Raw genomic sequence first — 17,112 nt, 5'->3', positions numbered from 1 at the left:
GTGGCTGTAGTGTGTTCAGATGTGTAGATATTGGACACATGCTGCAAGTGAGATTTATCTTCGAATGCGTAGTAAAGCTATGACCCCCATTTTGAGTACCACAAACTTAAGCATGATAAACATTTTAATCCATTGTCTTCAATAATTTTTTTGAAAACACATAAAGTAAAAAAAATAGACAAGAAACACCACAGTAGGCAATGGCCATTAAAGAAAATGTTTTTCTTTTCTTTAGTTTAACAAAATAGACAAAGGCTAACAAAAATGCAAGCTAAACAAATGTTTTACAAAAAGAAAATGTCAGAAGTTTTCCTGTAAACTGCAGTATGAATAGAAAATAATACTTTATCCAAGACACTTGCATTAAATAAGGGAGAAAAACACAAAATGGGAAAGAAGGTTTGTATTCAAGCAGTTTTACAAGGTCAGAGTCCATCCAGAAACCTTTGTCCTACCTGGACTTCACAGATTTGGCACAGTTGTTGCATTAAATCTCTGGTTTACAAGTAAAAAGAAACAAAACATAATGAGATGAGAGGGTGCAGTAACATATTAGCTATCGTAAGCAATTCAGAAACTCTCACAAACACTTACTGTAGATATTTCATTACACAAAATAAAGTTGCATGTTTAAAAATAATGGTGACTATCCAGGTTTTTTTCTTCAGATTTGTTAAATATTTAGTTCTGTGTATATAGCTATATTTATATATCATTTTAAAATATTGTTTAGATCTGTTTATTTTGCTACATTTCCACTTTGTTCAAGGAAAGAATAACATCTTTGGGCTATGTGATAAAATAATAATGACAGACTGGAATAATTTACGTGGGGAAGTTACCTAGAATCTATTGATTACTAGTTAGCTTTTTTGTAAATTGAGAAAATTTACAAAAATATTAGTATACAATATTAAAAATTATATACTAACAGGTCTTTTGGGGTGATAATATACATTCACAGATAATAAGCTGTGAATGTACACACAGCTGTGTATATTCTGAGAATGCTGTGTACATTCTGTGAATGTACACAACTGTGTGTACATTCTGAGTGATGTAGAGATGATTATTTTCTACATAATGACACAAATCATGCAAATGCTACTACATGGCAGTAATCTCACCAACAACCTCTTAGATTTTTAGCATTATGTGTAAGTTATAATGTTAACTATCTGAGAAAAGCATGTATGTTGTCAGTAAACGTAAAAATGAACAGCTAAATCAAAGCATATGTATAATTTTCTTAATCAGTACTTTTCCAGGTTCCATTCTATTTCAGCCAGTCACGCTTTGTGTTATTTATTAATAGTACAACCGGCACATACTTTGATGGTATACATATAGAAATAAAGGACTTGCATAGCATGAATAAATGTAAATTGAAAACATCATGACTTGCCAGTCTACAGCACCTTTAAATCTGTTTACACGATTAAAACAATAGGAAGAGAATTGAATCAGAAAATCTAGCGTAAACATCTTAAAAAAAAATAAAAAAATCTAAATAGTGGATATTTTTTTAGATTCATTGGATTACTAAAGGATGTTTGTCACAGTCAGGAGCCTTCTCCTCTGATTTATTTTCAAAAATCCAGCATTTGGCCTCAGTAATGATGTTTTAAGTGGAGTAATAAGTGAAAATATTTTGGAAATTTCTTCTCTGTATTGCAAGTGGCTATGTTTGACAATAATCTCCATTGCATGCAGCTCTTCCAAGCTCCATGGTTTAGTGTTGTTAAATCAATAATAAGTAAAACATGTCATTGAGAAATTCTCCATTGTAAAAAATAAATATTGGATTTTAATCAATTTTACTGAAAGAGCAAGGAAAATACGTATTGAACACATCAATGTTTTTCCTAGTTAAAATTGGTCTCACTTTGTTATTGAGGTGATCTTCATAAAAGATGCCAGTGGCTACTAAAAATAGCAATTCACACATACAAAGATATCAAAGTGAATAGGTCTATTAATTACATGTTGTAAAATGGAATGACTCTGGGAATAAGCATTTCACATCTGTAGTAAATTTGATGCTAAAAGATATTCAAAACCATAAAAATGTATGTAATCTGTCAGTACTTATAGTGCATATAATATCGGTGTGTGTATATATAAAGACCTAATTTATGGCCTATAAAAAGATTTTTATTACTAATCTCTCAAAGGCCTTTTATGATTGATAAAAGCAAGGTGCTCTTCAATACTTTTGCAGCTTCTTGCTAAACATACTGATGGAATTGTTTACATTTATATTTCTACAGATCTGAGCATTCCAGTGACCCATGTCGTACCAAACACCAGTCACAATCAGGAATTTCTTCCAATATTTATAGACAGAGGAATCAAAATAATTAGAATAGCTGTTCAAGAGTCACTGACCATTGTGAGAAAGACTAGCCACATTGGCCTCACTGCACAAGACTCCTCTGCTGAAGATAAAAACATGTAGAAACGATAATATTTGATGCAGAACATTTGAGAGGCCAATTAAATACTGGGAGAGTACAGTCTGGTTAGATAACATAAACAATTAACCTTTTGGATGTCTTTGCACATACCATGTTTGAAGAGGAAATGACATTGACATACTTCATGTTTGTAGCAATTTTAGAAATTGAGAAAAATGTTCACATGTTCAAGACATAAATTTCCCTGCTTTTTAAGACAGAGCAACTGCAAGAACCCTAGGGTCTTTTCTGCATTTTCTTGTTTGGCCTTAAATTCAAATTTAAAGTAGTTCAACTCTTTATTAATGTAATTCAAAATATTATATGTTTGATAAATTTTGTCTTTTGTTAGTGTAGAAAGGGAGCAATTTTACTTTTTATAAACTTAGGCGATAATGCCTTTCTTTTTATTCCTTTTCAATGCTGCAAATCTCTTTCCGATTTAAGTGCTGTCAAATGTTGGCTTGTTGGTCACAGATCTGTTCATGTCTGTGTGAGCTTTGGTACGCCATGTCGGTAAAGTGATATAGGAGATGAAATGGCTGTGGCAGTTATGAGACAAAATAATGATTGAGACCCCCTATCCATTAAGACAGGAGTCCACCTTAGCCGTCACTAGTGAGGCGGTGTTGGAACATTCAGCGGTACTACACTGCACCTCTGGGGACATTTCTAAGAGGTAGAGGCCTTTGTCGGCTCTGATTGTCTACTTGTAGGGATAATGTTTAATTATTACAATTCAGAAGTTATAAACTGCCCGAGTCGATTATGGGAAAAATTCTACAATTGCTGATTATGATCAAATTAACTCAAATTAAAAGCAACATTAAAAGAACTGATGAAAGTCTGTGTTTGTGTCATAGTGTCTTTTAAAATATAAACTTTAACTGATAAGACACTGTATCAAACATGTGAGGGCCTCCAGTGAATACCACATACAAAATAGGAGAAATTACAAATTTCATCATATGTGCCAAAAGAAAAAGAAACAGTTAAGTAGTTAACAGTAAAACAAATAGCTGGGGAAGAGTAAGAAGTAAAAACTTTTTTGTTAAGAACCACATTTACCTCAACAATTCCTCGCAGTTCTATCAGAACACAGTATTTTTTGTAACTACAAACAGTACAAGTTTTGAATATAAGTTTGTCTATATACAAAATGATACATGTATATATTGTACATTTATAGAGATGTCACATAAATTTAGTTTGTGCTGGAATGGACTGAACTTAATATTTTCATCCTTCATGATCAGCATGAATCGGTCTCCTGTTTCACCTTCCTGACGAAGTTGGGTCTCATGGTCACTCAGATTGAATCATTGTAAACAATTCTGTTTGAGGATGAAGTTTTGCAGAGCCTTGAGACGAAGCATTCAACACAGTGTTGTGGAAATGTCTACAAACTTGATAGGGTGTTATATTCCTGTCATTAGATCATGGTATCTTCTATTTAAATAATGTGGCTGTGTAGTTTATTTAACCAACTTGTTATACATTTTTTCAGGAATGCCCATTTCCGCTGCAACTTGCTACAAATGGATGAAGGCAATGGCAAAGGAATGCTTTGATTGAAATAACTAGAATGTCAGTAGTATATCAATATATTCTTAAATAATGTATTATTTAATGCATTCATTACAAAACTATGTTTTATAAAGTTATAAACGTATTCACAGTATTTTTTCAGTATATGTAGGTGCTTAAGATGTTTCTACATAATGAGAAACTGGAATGAACATGATCTATTCAGATTAATGTGCAGAAACATGCCACTATTTGCCTCCCTGTATAGTAGGTGTTTTTGGACCAACCAGTTCTGAAGGCTCACTGACAGGTTTGGAAGCTGAATATGCTCATAGTGTTATTTTTCGACTTTGAGCTCCAGGTATTAATGATGATTTAAGTTAATGATATACCAGAAAGCTGTAAATAGGCTACAATCCTCATAGCCATATGTTTTCAACACATACTGTGTCTCCTATGCATTTTGTGCAGGATTGAAGGAGAGGGAGGAATGACCGTGCAGAACCAGGATTGCAATGAGGTTAACTTTGTCACTGATCAAACAGTAAAAAGTTTGCAGCTTTGACTATTGGTTGTGCCCGGTTTGTGTAGTATTTACATGTCCTTCCTTTGTATGCGAAGGTCACTGATTTTCTCTCACATACTTGAGATTGTAATTTGAGCTGGTGTAATTCTAACCAGGATTATGGGACGTGTAAATCTCTGGCTTGAATGATCCGTTTGTCCGAGATTGGGTTATACAAGTAGAAGGGAAATTAAGAAAATTCCTCTGAGTGACTGAATGAATTGCAATCGGAAGGTGAGCCCCTGGAGGAATCTCACTTCAGCAGCTTGTATGAGCATCTTGTTCCTTTGGATGTGATCCATTACACAAGATTACATGTAAAGGCTTGTTGATGGACAGGTAAACTGAGAGGTTCCATTTAAGTTTCTGTATTTTTTATTTGAAATTTTTGATTGTCCATGGGATGTTTTGGGTGTCTACGCCAATTTTCATATGATTTTCTGTCACATATCTTAGTATTTTAACTTACTTTCCTTACTATTGTTGTAGGTAATAAAATCCTAATAGGAACTTCTATAAAACAAGGAGAAATTTCTCCTGATAGGTACCTAAACCAAGAAAAGGTTTCTGTGGTCCAAAAACACCTTTTTATTGATTTGTAAATTAGAATGAATCCCATTTCTCTTTTTACTTCAGGTAAGTCGTGCCCCTACATTTGTTAAACATTGACACCAGTGGTAAGGGTATTCCAATTGTACTGCATGATAGATGTTAAGGGTGAAGAAGTTTGGCTTTCTAGGCCTGATAAACGGGCCTAGAAAGTATTCTTTTTTTAATTCACTTTTTAAAACACTTTCAACTAACTGAATTGATGTTAATTTCATCAAAGATTTCGAGACACCTTTAAGGCCTTAAAATGGGATTCAGTCTAAATATTCCTTACATTTTCTGTTATGCGAACAGTATTTCTCTCTCTCAGTAATTAAGGTATGTAAGGACAGTGAAGGATAGCTAATGATGCACTTTTTGGCACTTGAGGATCTGAAATATCAGCCACATTCTCTCTCGCATTCATATCTTACCTGACTCTGGTGTAAAACAAAATCACCCTCTTTTATTCCATGGCTTAGCAAGACACTTGTTAAAAAAAATACTTGGAAACTTATTGTAAGCAGTTCAAGAGATGACAGACTGTGTCTGCATAGAGTAAAGGGACATATAACAACAGCTTTTCTTTACATATCTGGCTCTTAATCTGGATCTTTTTAAATCCTTTTACAGTATGCAGAAAATGCAGATGATTAGAATGACATAGACAAATATGACATGGGCCCACTGGTGTACTTTCTGCTCCACAGTTCTAGACTGGCACTTCTGTGACCACCTGTGTGGCCACTTGTGTCTGACTGCTTATGAGCCTTTTGCTTCTTGTTAATCTCCCATGGGAAGTCCTCTATTGGTAGTGGACTGGCAGGACTGCCGGACCCCTCCGGTGTGCTCTCAGGAGTTCCTTCGATGATTTCAATTCGAGGTGGGTCCATAAAGTCCATAATGCTGAAAGGTGCTGGCTCTGGTTGACACATCACTGACTTGTCCTCTGTATGATGTCTAACTGACCAGCTTGAGCCTGCTTGAATTCCTATGGACACTCTGTCGTCTGTCTGTGTGGTGTTGTCACTGCAGGGCTCCCGGCATAAAGTCCACATATTGTAGCACTGAGTGAAGTTGAAGAAGTTGCTGTTGAAAGTTTTTAACTCTCCACAGACATCTCTACGCAGCTCTGCTAGCTCGTAGCGCATTGCAGAGATTTCGTCCTTCCATTGCAAGTTGAAGGCAGCAACCATGTTGGCAGACTCCTTGAAAGCCTGGAGCGCTTGCGGTACTGGTGGCTCAGTGGTGGCAATGGGTGAAGCAGCAGGGACCCTATATGAAGGTGGCGTTGCTGGGGGGACGGAGATGGCTGTTACAGTTGAGCTAGTGCTATGCTGGCTTCGAGCAGCGGCAGTCTCTCTCTCTAGCCGCTCCAGCTCTGCATAGGCAGAGGAGCTAGCACCGTCATCATCCTCTATCATGTCATCATTTAGCAAGGATGTGGCATCCACAAGATCATATCCCTCTGCAAGAAAGATGCGAGTATGCAAATTTAAGGACATTCATGGTGAAAGGAACAACTGGAACATGATTGGATTAGGATTTTAAACTAGAATGGTCACATATCTATGGAAAACTTGCAGTATGTGAGAGAAAAGGAAATTAAAATGCAACAGACTTTGATATATACACTTTCAAGTGTTTGCAAAAAGGAGGAACACCCAACAAATCACGTCTGCTACATTAGAACTGTGGAAAACCTCAATATTTGTAATGCTAGTGGAATGCAAAGCAATGTTTCATCGTTTGCTTTTTAAAAATCAGTACTGACATAAATTGTCGACTCAGTAAATGTTATACATAATAGAAGAGACAATAAAAATAAAAAAATGTCTTTGCCACTTTGCTATAATTATTTCCAAAAAACTCACATACTGTAGGTTTTCACAATGTTTTTACACTGCCTTCTCAGTCCTCACAAGGCTTCTTTCCATCTTTTCACTGCACAGCACAACAAAAAGTAAAATACATCAGTCATTATCAATCAGAAATCCTTTCTTTGAGGACCCCTTTATTTGAGCATGCCAAATATGTCCCAGCACCGTGTGCCATTTTGTGCAAAAGAAAAGATGCAAAGGGAGTAGAGGAATCACAACCCACAGGGTTAAGAAGCAAATATGAACCCTATTGAACAATATCAGGTCCAAAGTGGCTGATAAGACCGTGCAGAGTTGTATAAAACCCAGCAAAAGGGAGAGGTACACTCTCTGCCTCCAAGGCCCCATCAGAGCGAGGCTGCAATCCCACAGTCAAAAACAGCTGACAAACTCAGTTCCAAAAGTTAGACTTTGCCAAAAATGGCCTTCAATTTTTATGGCAAGGAAGAAATAAAATGTACACATGTACAGCAGGCAGATTCTGCCCTGACAAATGGTTGGAGACAGTGGCAAAGCAATGACATTCACTGCTATTTTATGATTTTGACATGAAAACATTCTGAAAGCTCTTTGAAATTACATTTCTGATGTGGTTACACTTAGAAAATGGTCTAAAAACATTTAAATAGAGACATGATCAACAACTCACAAAAGCCAGCATCACATTCATCACTTTAAAATTCAATATTCAGTGGTACAAATGTTAAAGAAGAAACGATGACTGAGATTTTATGAGTTGTTTGGAACTGTGTTTGCTACTTAAGATAACTTAAACTTTATGGTTCTATAATTTGTACTGAGAAGGCAGTGCAAAAACACACATATACATAGATATGTATGCATGTCAACATTAAAATACCTGAAACAATCATCCCTGATGCCTCCAGTTGTTCTTTTCCCCTGGTTATCCTTCAACATCTGGATGGTCAAATGTAGAGGGGTTTGTAGCTCGTCTGCCCTACGGAGCATCATGGGATTCCTTTTCCCATTCAATGGCCCTCTAACCTCTGGGTTCAAACTAGTCCTGAATACTACCATTATAAAAAAAAACATGACCTGATATTGTTTTTAAATAGCCTTATTTGGTGATTGCATTTTATTTCAAGACGACTGTTCTCCAAGAACTGTGCAAAAGGACACCAATGAACAAGTTTGTAATTAATCACCAAGTAACTATTTTTCTGTGCTTTAATAACTTTTATTATAACCTTACTAACCTCTAAAATACAACCTTACTCCAAATGATTTTTTTAGCCCAGGCCTAGCTGAAGGATTTAGTGCCGATGGCTAAGTCAATAGAGTTCAGCAAATAAGACGGTGGGATTGGAGACCTTTATCCATAGTCGTTCAGTCACGAAGAAATTGCAGTTGGAAGCCCAATTAAGGATAAAAGATTAAAAAATGAATCATTCTCCAGATTCAACAAGAAAACAAAACCAACAAAGAGATAAAAGTGAAAATGTCTCCAATAATAAATTGACATCAAAATGTACAAAGTTATTGGATATAATATCGAAAAACAGTTCATGTAAATAGATTAAAAAAAAAATGTTTCAATAGGGTTCATAGCTTTACTCTTGCAGGCAAACACCAAATACATTTACTCAGGAAGGTAATACAAAAATTCTGCTTGCACAAAGATGCTGATGTATTTGAATCTTCTTACTGTACTGCATGTATTGTGTTACATAAGACCATAACACTAATTCAAATTGTATTAGAAGAGCAACATATTGTAATTCAAGTTCATTCAAGAGTCAGTAATGAATAAAAAATATTTTGAAGTTGGGGTTCAAATCTACATCGTCATTTTTTTAAATCACCTTTGTGTAGAATGCAGTCATTTAAAATCTTAAATAATACCATCAACAGCATAGACATGAAACCCTGTAAGGATTTAACACTGCTGTTTGTAGTTTTATGCACCACAATACATCAGCTTACTAAGAAAAAATTGTGAATATGTTCCTTAAATATTGACAATAAATATCAGTTCCTTTGTGCAACCAGCAAGTGTGTGCACATGTCTTCCATTCTCTAAGTCTCCTTGACTTACCTTAAATTGGTTTCTGTTTTTTAGTTATGTGCTTAATTAGAAAGTCATTTGCGAATTTTGCACTCAATAGAGCCAAGATAGAACAGTTGGAAGGCTTACCAACCACTAGAGCACATCAGATCTCAACCCCTCCCTAAGTAACTGACACGCTTTGCCACACATAAACCATTACAGTTGAGCATGCTGAGGGTAAAGTCTACTCCTATTGTGCATGCCTTGTGTAATGGGACTGTGCTCTGATGTGCTGTGATAATCCATATTGTGTTGGTTTGTCAGGATAGTACTAAATAAATTGTAAACCTCATCTTTAACTTCCAGATAGTACAGATGTGGAAAATTGGTCAATGCACAGTTCATGCAAATTAACAGAGAAGCAAATCCATCTAAAATACTAGGAGTAAGCAGTGGCAAAAACAGACATAAACACCAGAAATTTCAAAGAAAATGAAAGGACTTCAGCCTGGCATCTCTGGATCTTAAGGGTTCCCCACTGTACATATGTAGGTATGTCAGGTTTGTGCGCATGTATACGATGTATGACGATATGTAGACTACTAAGCCCTCTTTCATTTTGGGGGGGAGGGAGTTGTTTTACCTGTTGTGGATCTGAGAGTTGAAGTGACAGTGGAGGATGTCATTGAAGGCAAGCAGTCGTCATCTTGGGAATAACCAGCCTGAATTGCACGGAGGTAACTGTGGCTTCGAGTGCGGAACGAACCAGGCAGGTCCAAGGCCTCCATGGCCTGTGATTCTACTTCACTAAAAACGGACTCGCAAACTGACTCAAACTGGCCATTGATCTCAGTCTCACTCACCTGAGAGACAAAAACAGGAATAGCAGTCCTTAATTTTTCCTCTTCCTTTCTCTTTCTCACTTTGATTCTTCCCCTTTGTACAGCAAATATGAAGCAGTGTTAGCAAAAGGAAAGGCCACTGTAAAACTCGACCTTAAACTGAATGAAAGTCAGCTCAAATGGAGACACTGCAGGTGACAACAAGAGACAAATCAGAAAAAGATACAGAAGCTGTTATAAGACATGAGATTGACTATGACATATAACTAATTATACAAAATATTAAAACGCATTCCAGTGTCAATTCATTGTCTCTCTAACTCTAGCAGGTATTTTGGAGGTAGTGTATGATTAAAGATGCACCGAGAAATTGGTTGGTGGCTGAGTTGGTTGTTTTTGACCTGACTGGCCTTAATTGGTAACTAGCTGGTCAAATCCAGCAGGTTGGGCTAACAATTGCCTCATTATTGTCATCCTTATCATAAAGTTATAAAGTGCTTCTGTGTGAAGAAGACTCAAAATTTGCTTTATCTTTTTAAGTGAATTATTTAAAATGAAGTGAAAGAAGGGACATTACAGGTATTTCACAAGATATTTTCCATGACATGCTGCAAAAAAGTGTGAGAGAGTAAGAACTCTAGCAGATAACAATTTTGCTATTTCTTGTGTTTTTAAAAGTATCCTGCTATTCACAGATCAAAGTTATATGTTCTAGTGTATACACTGTGTATAAATATGTTGTATTTATGGAATTTATACCAATCTGTGCACTAGAATAATTGTATAAAAACATAATCATTCTCTCTCTATTTTATATTTATTCCACAGAAACTTTAAATGTACATCCAAAGGAGAGCAGCTGCCTGAATGTACGCCCCTATCTTTTGACCAAAATCTCTTCTGCTGTATCCCCTTCTCCATATGGAAGCATTGGAGCTGGCTCTGTCATGCATCTTCTTACTGCAGCAACCCCAGCGCATCTCACAGTGGAGGTCCGAAATAACTCCCACAGAAGATCCAGCTGTGTGAATCCACACACAGTATTAAAGAGCGACATACCTGTAAAGGTTGGTGTGTAATGGATAGTTAGATATTAAAATTCATTGTTCAAGCTTAGTTTTTTACTTTGATGAAAAGCAATTGATTAAAAACTCCAGTTTTTTAAGTCCTAAAATAGAGCAGTGATGAACTCGGCATCAGTATAATTTCCAATTCATTAATTTGACCTTTTCACAACACAAAATTTTGAAAGGAAGTAGTAAATGTTACATGACACTTAGTGATATTTACTTCAAAAACAGATCCAAGTATTTAGTAAAGAAGGTCAATTTGAAAGACAGAGATATTTTTGACCATCAATATTGAGAACATATCCCTCCACACTTATTGGCACCCATGTCTTTAAATAAATTAACCTTTTATTTCTGTATTTTATTTTCTTAAGGACCCACATTAAGTAAAGGATAGTGCTGAATATCCCTAAATATCCAAGAATCCACCACTTAGGTCCTGTGAACCTTGGGTTAGGAGAGGAATTAAAGTGTTACATGTACTGAATTACATTTTATAAATCTTTGCCTGGGTGCCAATAAGCAAGTCAAAAGTTGTAATGATAAATGCCTTAATTGACAAAACAGATTTGTAAATTAAATAAAAAGTTATGTGTACAATTTACCATAAATAATAGAATACTCATTGGTCATATATTTTGATTTTTAGACTGTGCTAAAGCAGCTGACAAATGATATAGCTAAGTTAAATGCCATGTTTTAATAACGGTCTGATTTAAAACAATGGTTGTCAAGAGAGGATGCCACATTTTGGTAAACACTTGTTTTCATGACAGCTCCCTTTCTTTGTCTCAAATCTTTTATGATTTTTTTTCAGTCTGCTTAGCTTGAGTGTCAAGTGGTAGAAATGCAGACGTAAGGAGAGAAGATGAGGATTAAAACTGAGGTAAGAACTGAGAGGTGTTTCCACAATGACTGTACAAATAGTAACATTATATTGGGCTGTGAAAATGGTGCAAAACAAAAGGTAAGTTCATTTTTACATTTGAAGTTATGCCTCCTTGAGATGGATATTTAAGACTCACCTGGCTGACGCAGCTAGCTTGACTGAGGGTGCTAACGGCACGCATGTAGCTCTGGTTGCGAGAGCGAAAAGGAGGGGGATGAAAGGAGGTGGCAGGATCCAGCGTGACACTTGGGTGGGGCCGCAAATCTCTGGTTTGCAAGTGGTAACCCTGGCTGAACAAGGACAGGAGCGAGTTGGGGTGGGGAGACACAAAATTTCTCAGTTTAAAAACTGTTTACTAAACTGTTGCTGGCAAAAAGACACTGTATGTATAGACAGAATCCAGACAAAACAAAAAAGATCAATTTAAGAACAGTTTTAAATGTGAACTATGTTAACATCAGATTCAGCTTTAAGAGTCCAATTGTACAAGAGTTACACGTAAATGAATGTAGATTCAGAACAATGACAGATGATTACATTTGTGAGCTTTGCAGAAGAAACCATAGGGTCTTTGTTGTTAGCATACAACCGCAGAAGCGATCAGAATCCCACAGTGATGATGGTGAATAAAAGGGCACAGAGCACTCAGAGGCAGAGAGAACTGAGTAGTGCATGACGCCTCACAGAATTTGTCTCTATTTAAAAGCTGCAGTGGCTTAAAGCAAAAAATTCACAGAGACAGTCAACATTATAAAAACAAGTTCATTTGAAAATTATGCCAGTCAATTAAAAGTCAGTAAAACAACTGGTCTGAAACAAACAACTCCAGTCACCTCACACGGGAACCCCCCAAAACTCAAATTCATTGCTAATGTTTAACATTATGTTTTAAAAGTCAACAATTATACTAACATTCTTTCAATTTTTGTTGAAGTTCAGATGACTGTAAAGAACGCTCAACTGCAAAGGTGACAAAGGTTTAAGTAACCACTTCTTTTGTCTGCAAATACAATTTCCCAAAGCCCCGTTTAAAAAAAGAAATCCTGTCTCTTTGATAATTATTCTAAAAGTTAAACTTAATAGTTGGGCATTGGTTGAAAGAACAAGAAGTTCCCTCCGGTGTTGGACAATTTGCAAATTCCCATTTGTGTGGAGGTTTTATTTACGTCCGTTGGGCTATTGCCTCTTCCTGCACTGTTATCATTACTTTTTTTCTTACTATCTTTGATATGTATTTTAATCGTGCAAAATAAAATAAACTAACCTAAAAGGTATTAAATCCCACAAATGTTTCACTTGTACACCAGCATTTTAGTTGATGTCTTCCCCAGCATGGTCTACTTATTTTTACTTTTAAAGCAAGATGTCTGTCATTAAAAACTGAAAACTAAACCATAGACATACTGTAGCTTTGACAAGGACCTGCTGTGCTTGGCAGGCAGCCCTACCTTTGGGAGTCTAAATGGGGTCTCTGCATGGCTGATTTAAGGACAAGAGCATCAGGACGAATGGCTGCCTGTGGAGAAGTCTTAGGACTCGTGTCGGAGTCTCCGCTTTCATCCTCCAGCTCCCCCATAGCTTTGACATAGCTACTGCTCCGCATGCGGCGACATGGAATCTCCTCATCTTTGTCACCGGGGTAACCGCTCCACTCATCTTGGGGTACCTGCAGGACACAATACGTCTTAACGCAAAACACTGTCATGCATAGTCCAGTGTTTGTGGAGAAATGTCAGACGGATGCTCCTTTTTCTCTGAATTCAAAATGAAAACCTTATTTTAGTTTGAGTGCAAAAAGTATCATTAGCATGTACAATGGTGCCCAATGAGCCAAATGAGTACAAGACGTTTATGAGGCAAACTGTTGCATAAGATCTGCTTGTTTGTGTCTCCAATGGGAAAATTAGGCTCAATAACTGTTTTATTGACCTCTGAGCTTCGCCTCCTAAAATAAACTATCATTATTAAACCTCTCTCTTTCATTAGAATAAGATAGAGACAGCCTCTCCTTTAGCCAACATTGATAAATATTCTGATTCATTCTTAAAAACATTGAAATAGGCACATTGTGTTTTGTGCTGACACACTATACTGCATCTTAGACTTTCTTTGGTCAAAATACAAGAGCATGAAATTGAAATGCCCCATGTTCTGATACAAGTCCTGGATTTTAAGAGCTGATGTTCTTTGCAATAATTTTAAGGGACAGAGTGAATATTTGGAACTTGATGATGCTATTTTTTACATGATAAACCTCTGAATTGAGCACAGCTTTTCCTAGCATCATTTATTATTATTGCAAAAGATATATTAGCAGCCATTTCAGGTGGACAATCCTCTACTGCTTTATGACACAACATCCCCCTTGAAGGCAAAAGTTAATAACTGCAGTATATTTCACAAACAAGCTGTCTTTGAATCAGTCAATTAGTCGATCAATCAAGTTTATTTGTTTAGTACATTTCAGCAGTACGACGGTTCAGGGTGCTTTACATAATAAAAACACAAAATTACAAAGAAAACATCATACAGTCAATAATTAAACAGACATGTTTTGATGAGTGCATCACCAAAATCACTTAAAATATGTTCAACAATGTTTCATTTACCAACCTAAATGAAACAGTGGACCTAATTCTGGTTTTAGGAGGATTATTTGGACTAATCATCAAAATAAGTAGGTCATAGTGACTTTTTAAAAATTATTATTCTGGTACCCAGGTTTGTCCAGCAAACAAATAATGAGTCCAGGTAGGTCTGCAGAGACAAGTAAAGTTGTCTCCTACTGCAAAATCATTGAGATCAGCATAAAAGAATTATAGACCACCCATCCGTCAGTTGATATGCTAATTGATCAGTAATGGCATTTATATATTTTCATGTAAGATCTGATGAGTAAACATCAATACTTATTATTGGGACTTTGAACCCGAGTGTTTAGAACATGAGCTAAGATGAATAGATTTTGTTTAAACTTGCATAAAACAGACTAAGAATTTGTTCTTTTTAAGGGTGAACAACAGTGCTAGCAGAGTAAAAATTTAAAAGAAAAGACTCTTGACTTTTTCATTCTGTGTTACAATAATTCTAGTGTGATTTGTGATCTGGAAAATAAGCCGAATGGATTTCTTGTTCCAACTAGAATTGTTGGTAGAAGAAATCCCTGTATTTTCGGCAAATCTGAGTGATTCAAACAAAGCTATATACAAACGAAGACAGCTTCAAACAAATTTCATGGGCTGAAATATTTCATAGTTCTGAAACTCAAAGTAATTTAAGACAATGAAACATGCACTCTCAAGCAAAATGAAGTTCAAAAATCTTTTCTGTATTACGTTCAGTATCACTTGGAAGTCATTTGCTGTACAGTAAATGACAAAGACTGATACTTTTCCAGATTTAGCAGTATGACATAATGCCTGTATTTCTTTCCTCACCAAGTAAAGCAATGACAAAAGGGGAAACTAAATATATTAAAATTACTTTCTTATTTTATCCAGGAAATGTTAATTAGTTTTAATTAATTACCTTAGAGGGCTTTATGTAATCATAGCACTGGAGAACATTCTGACAGCTACAACATTCAAATGAATGTGCCCATATCTGTACAACATCTGGAAAAAACTGTTTTAAAACATTTAAAAAAAACAAGTTTTGTATTCTTATTTTGTCCTATCTTTTTAACAGCAGAAACTCTTTCTGTTTCCAGTGCTATCTTCCTCTGCTGCTATTGTAAGACGATAAATCATGTTGTATCAGCTCTTTGCATCTCTTTGGTACAACTTTTCAGTTTGAAAGCTCTGTGTGTGTTACTTTTAAAAATTTATGCATCAAAACTCTCACATTATGACTTTTATGTTGCAATATTTTGTAATTTTAGGGGGCGAGATAAACCAGGATATGACTCTTGGAAAATATATGTGATATTCAATGCAAAGCAAAGCAGAGACTTGCATTACTGAGCTCCAGAACGAATGAGCAAGTGATATTACACACATAGGAAGGCACTTACCTGCTGGTTCTTAGATATACTATGAACTCAGGAATTTGTGATACAACATTCTACTACTCCGTAGTAAGATATTTCCACTGTTATGTTTCTTCACTGAGTCTAGTTGAAAAGTGTTTCTTTTAGCATTTGCATGTTTTTTTTAACTGGATAACACTACATCCAATAAAAGTTTCCTGTTTTTGATGCCTGCTGGAAGAATAAGCCCTGTCAAAACACTGCACACATACACTGTAAAACAAATACATCCCTCAAACAGACAGATGGGACATATGCACACACATGTTTGGATACATCATGTGAGATGGAAACTAGAGAAATTTATTCAGCAAAGTACCTAATGTCTGATTTAAAAATAATAAAAAAAATCTATAGGGGCCAGACATGAAGCATCTGTAATTACTTTCCTGTCTCTACTGGGCCAGGTATTGGTGTAAAAGAGATGCTAGAGAAATTAATTTTATAGATTCAGTCCCTGTTGGATTAAGAAGAAAATTGGATTCAGAAGAAATTCTAGATGCAGAAAATTACATATTCTCCTATATGTAACTATCTGAATGCTGAACTAGCATTCGGATAGTTAGAGTCTGTTCTAAGTATCAGAATGCTCTCTGAACCTGACAAAGTGCAGTGCTGCCTCATTACTTGCAAAGTTATATTTAAAGGTTCTTTTGAAGTGGCAACAGTTACTGTCATGATTAGTCACCAAAAAAACCTCCTCTATCTGCTAGTGCAACATATGCTCAGGAATATTTTCTCTATGCTCAGGGATCTTTCCTGTTCTCTCTTTCATTGCTGTAGCAACCTTGATTATTACAAAATTTAATTCATTTCAGGTTTTAGAACAAAAGGAAGATGACTGTTAAATTTTAAACTTTTAAAGAGTTTTATCCCTGATCTGTTGTATTCCTTGGTATTCAAACTGCAGATTTTTACTCACCAATAGATTTTATTTAGTGGTATCAGGGACAGAAGCTGGAAATACTTTTGAGATTCTACTTTGTAAAAAAACTAAAATCATATGCAGTTTTTCTTATATATAATACAATGTACTGTATTGTGTTGGAATAAATTCTAATATGCTAATATAATACATTGAGATTTGTAGCTATAAAAGTTTAAAAAATGTCAAGGTTCAAGGGCTCTGAACACATTTGTAGGCAAGGTATGAATAGCAGAAGCTTGTGTTTGATTACAAGTTATAACTAATTCTTACAAGTACTAAGTTAACGAGTCAATTTTTTTCTGCTAGCTTCACTTCCAGTACCCATAAAAATA

At 35.7% G+C, this 17,112-nt stretch overlaps 1 protein-coding gene across 6 annotated transcripts in view; it reads right to left on the bottom strand.

Annotated features, from left to right (window-relative positions):
- dlgap2b (discs, large (Drosophila) homolog-associated protein 2b) overlaps nucleotides 1–17,112 on the bottom strand; it is a 105,359-nt gene that overhangs the window by 26,585 nt on the left and 61,662 nt on the right. For 5 of the 6 annotated variants that reach the window (XM_032585006.1, XM_032585007.1, XM_032585010.1 and 2 more), the window contains 3 exons: nucleotides 13,274–13,491; nucleotides 11,962–12,115; nucleotides 9,668–9,887 (listed from right to left, as the gene is read on the bottom strand). In XM_032585006.1, the coding sequence (XP_032440897.1) occupies nucleotides 9,668–9,887; nucleotides 11,962–12,115; nucleotides 13,274–13,491 (592 nt within the window). Of the gene's footprint in view, nucleotides 1–212; nucleotides 6,605–9,667; nucleotides 9,888–11,961; nucleotides 12,116–13,273; nucleotides 13,492–17,112 lie in introns of those variants that run through there. The other variant, XM_032585012.1, reaches the window with a different exon arrangement.

Source organism: Xiphophorus hellerii, chromosome 15 (genome assembly GCF_003331165.1).
Source record: "Xiphophorus hellerii strain 12219 chromosome 15, Xiphophorus_hellerii-4.1, whole genome shotgun sequence".
NCBI lineage: Eukaryota > Metazoa > Chordata > Actinopteri > Cyprinodontiformes > Poeciliidae > Xiphophorus > Xiphophorus hellerii.
Note: the sequence above shows the minus strand (reverse complement) of the source record. Positions and strands in the feature narration are given on the sequence as shown.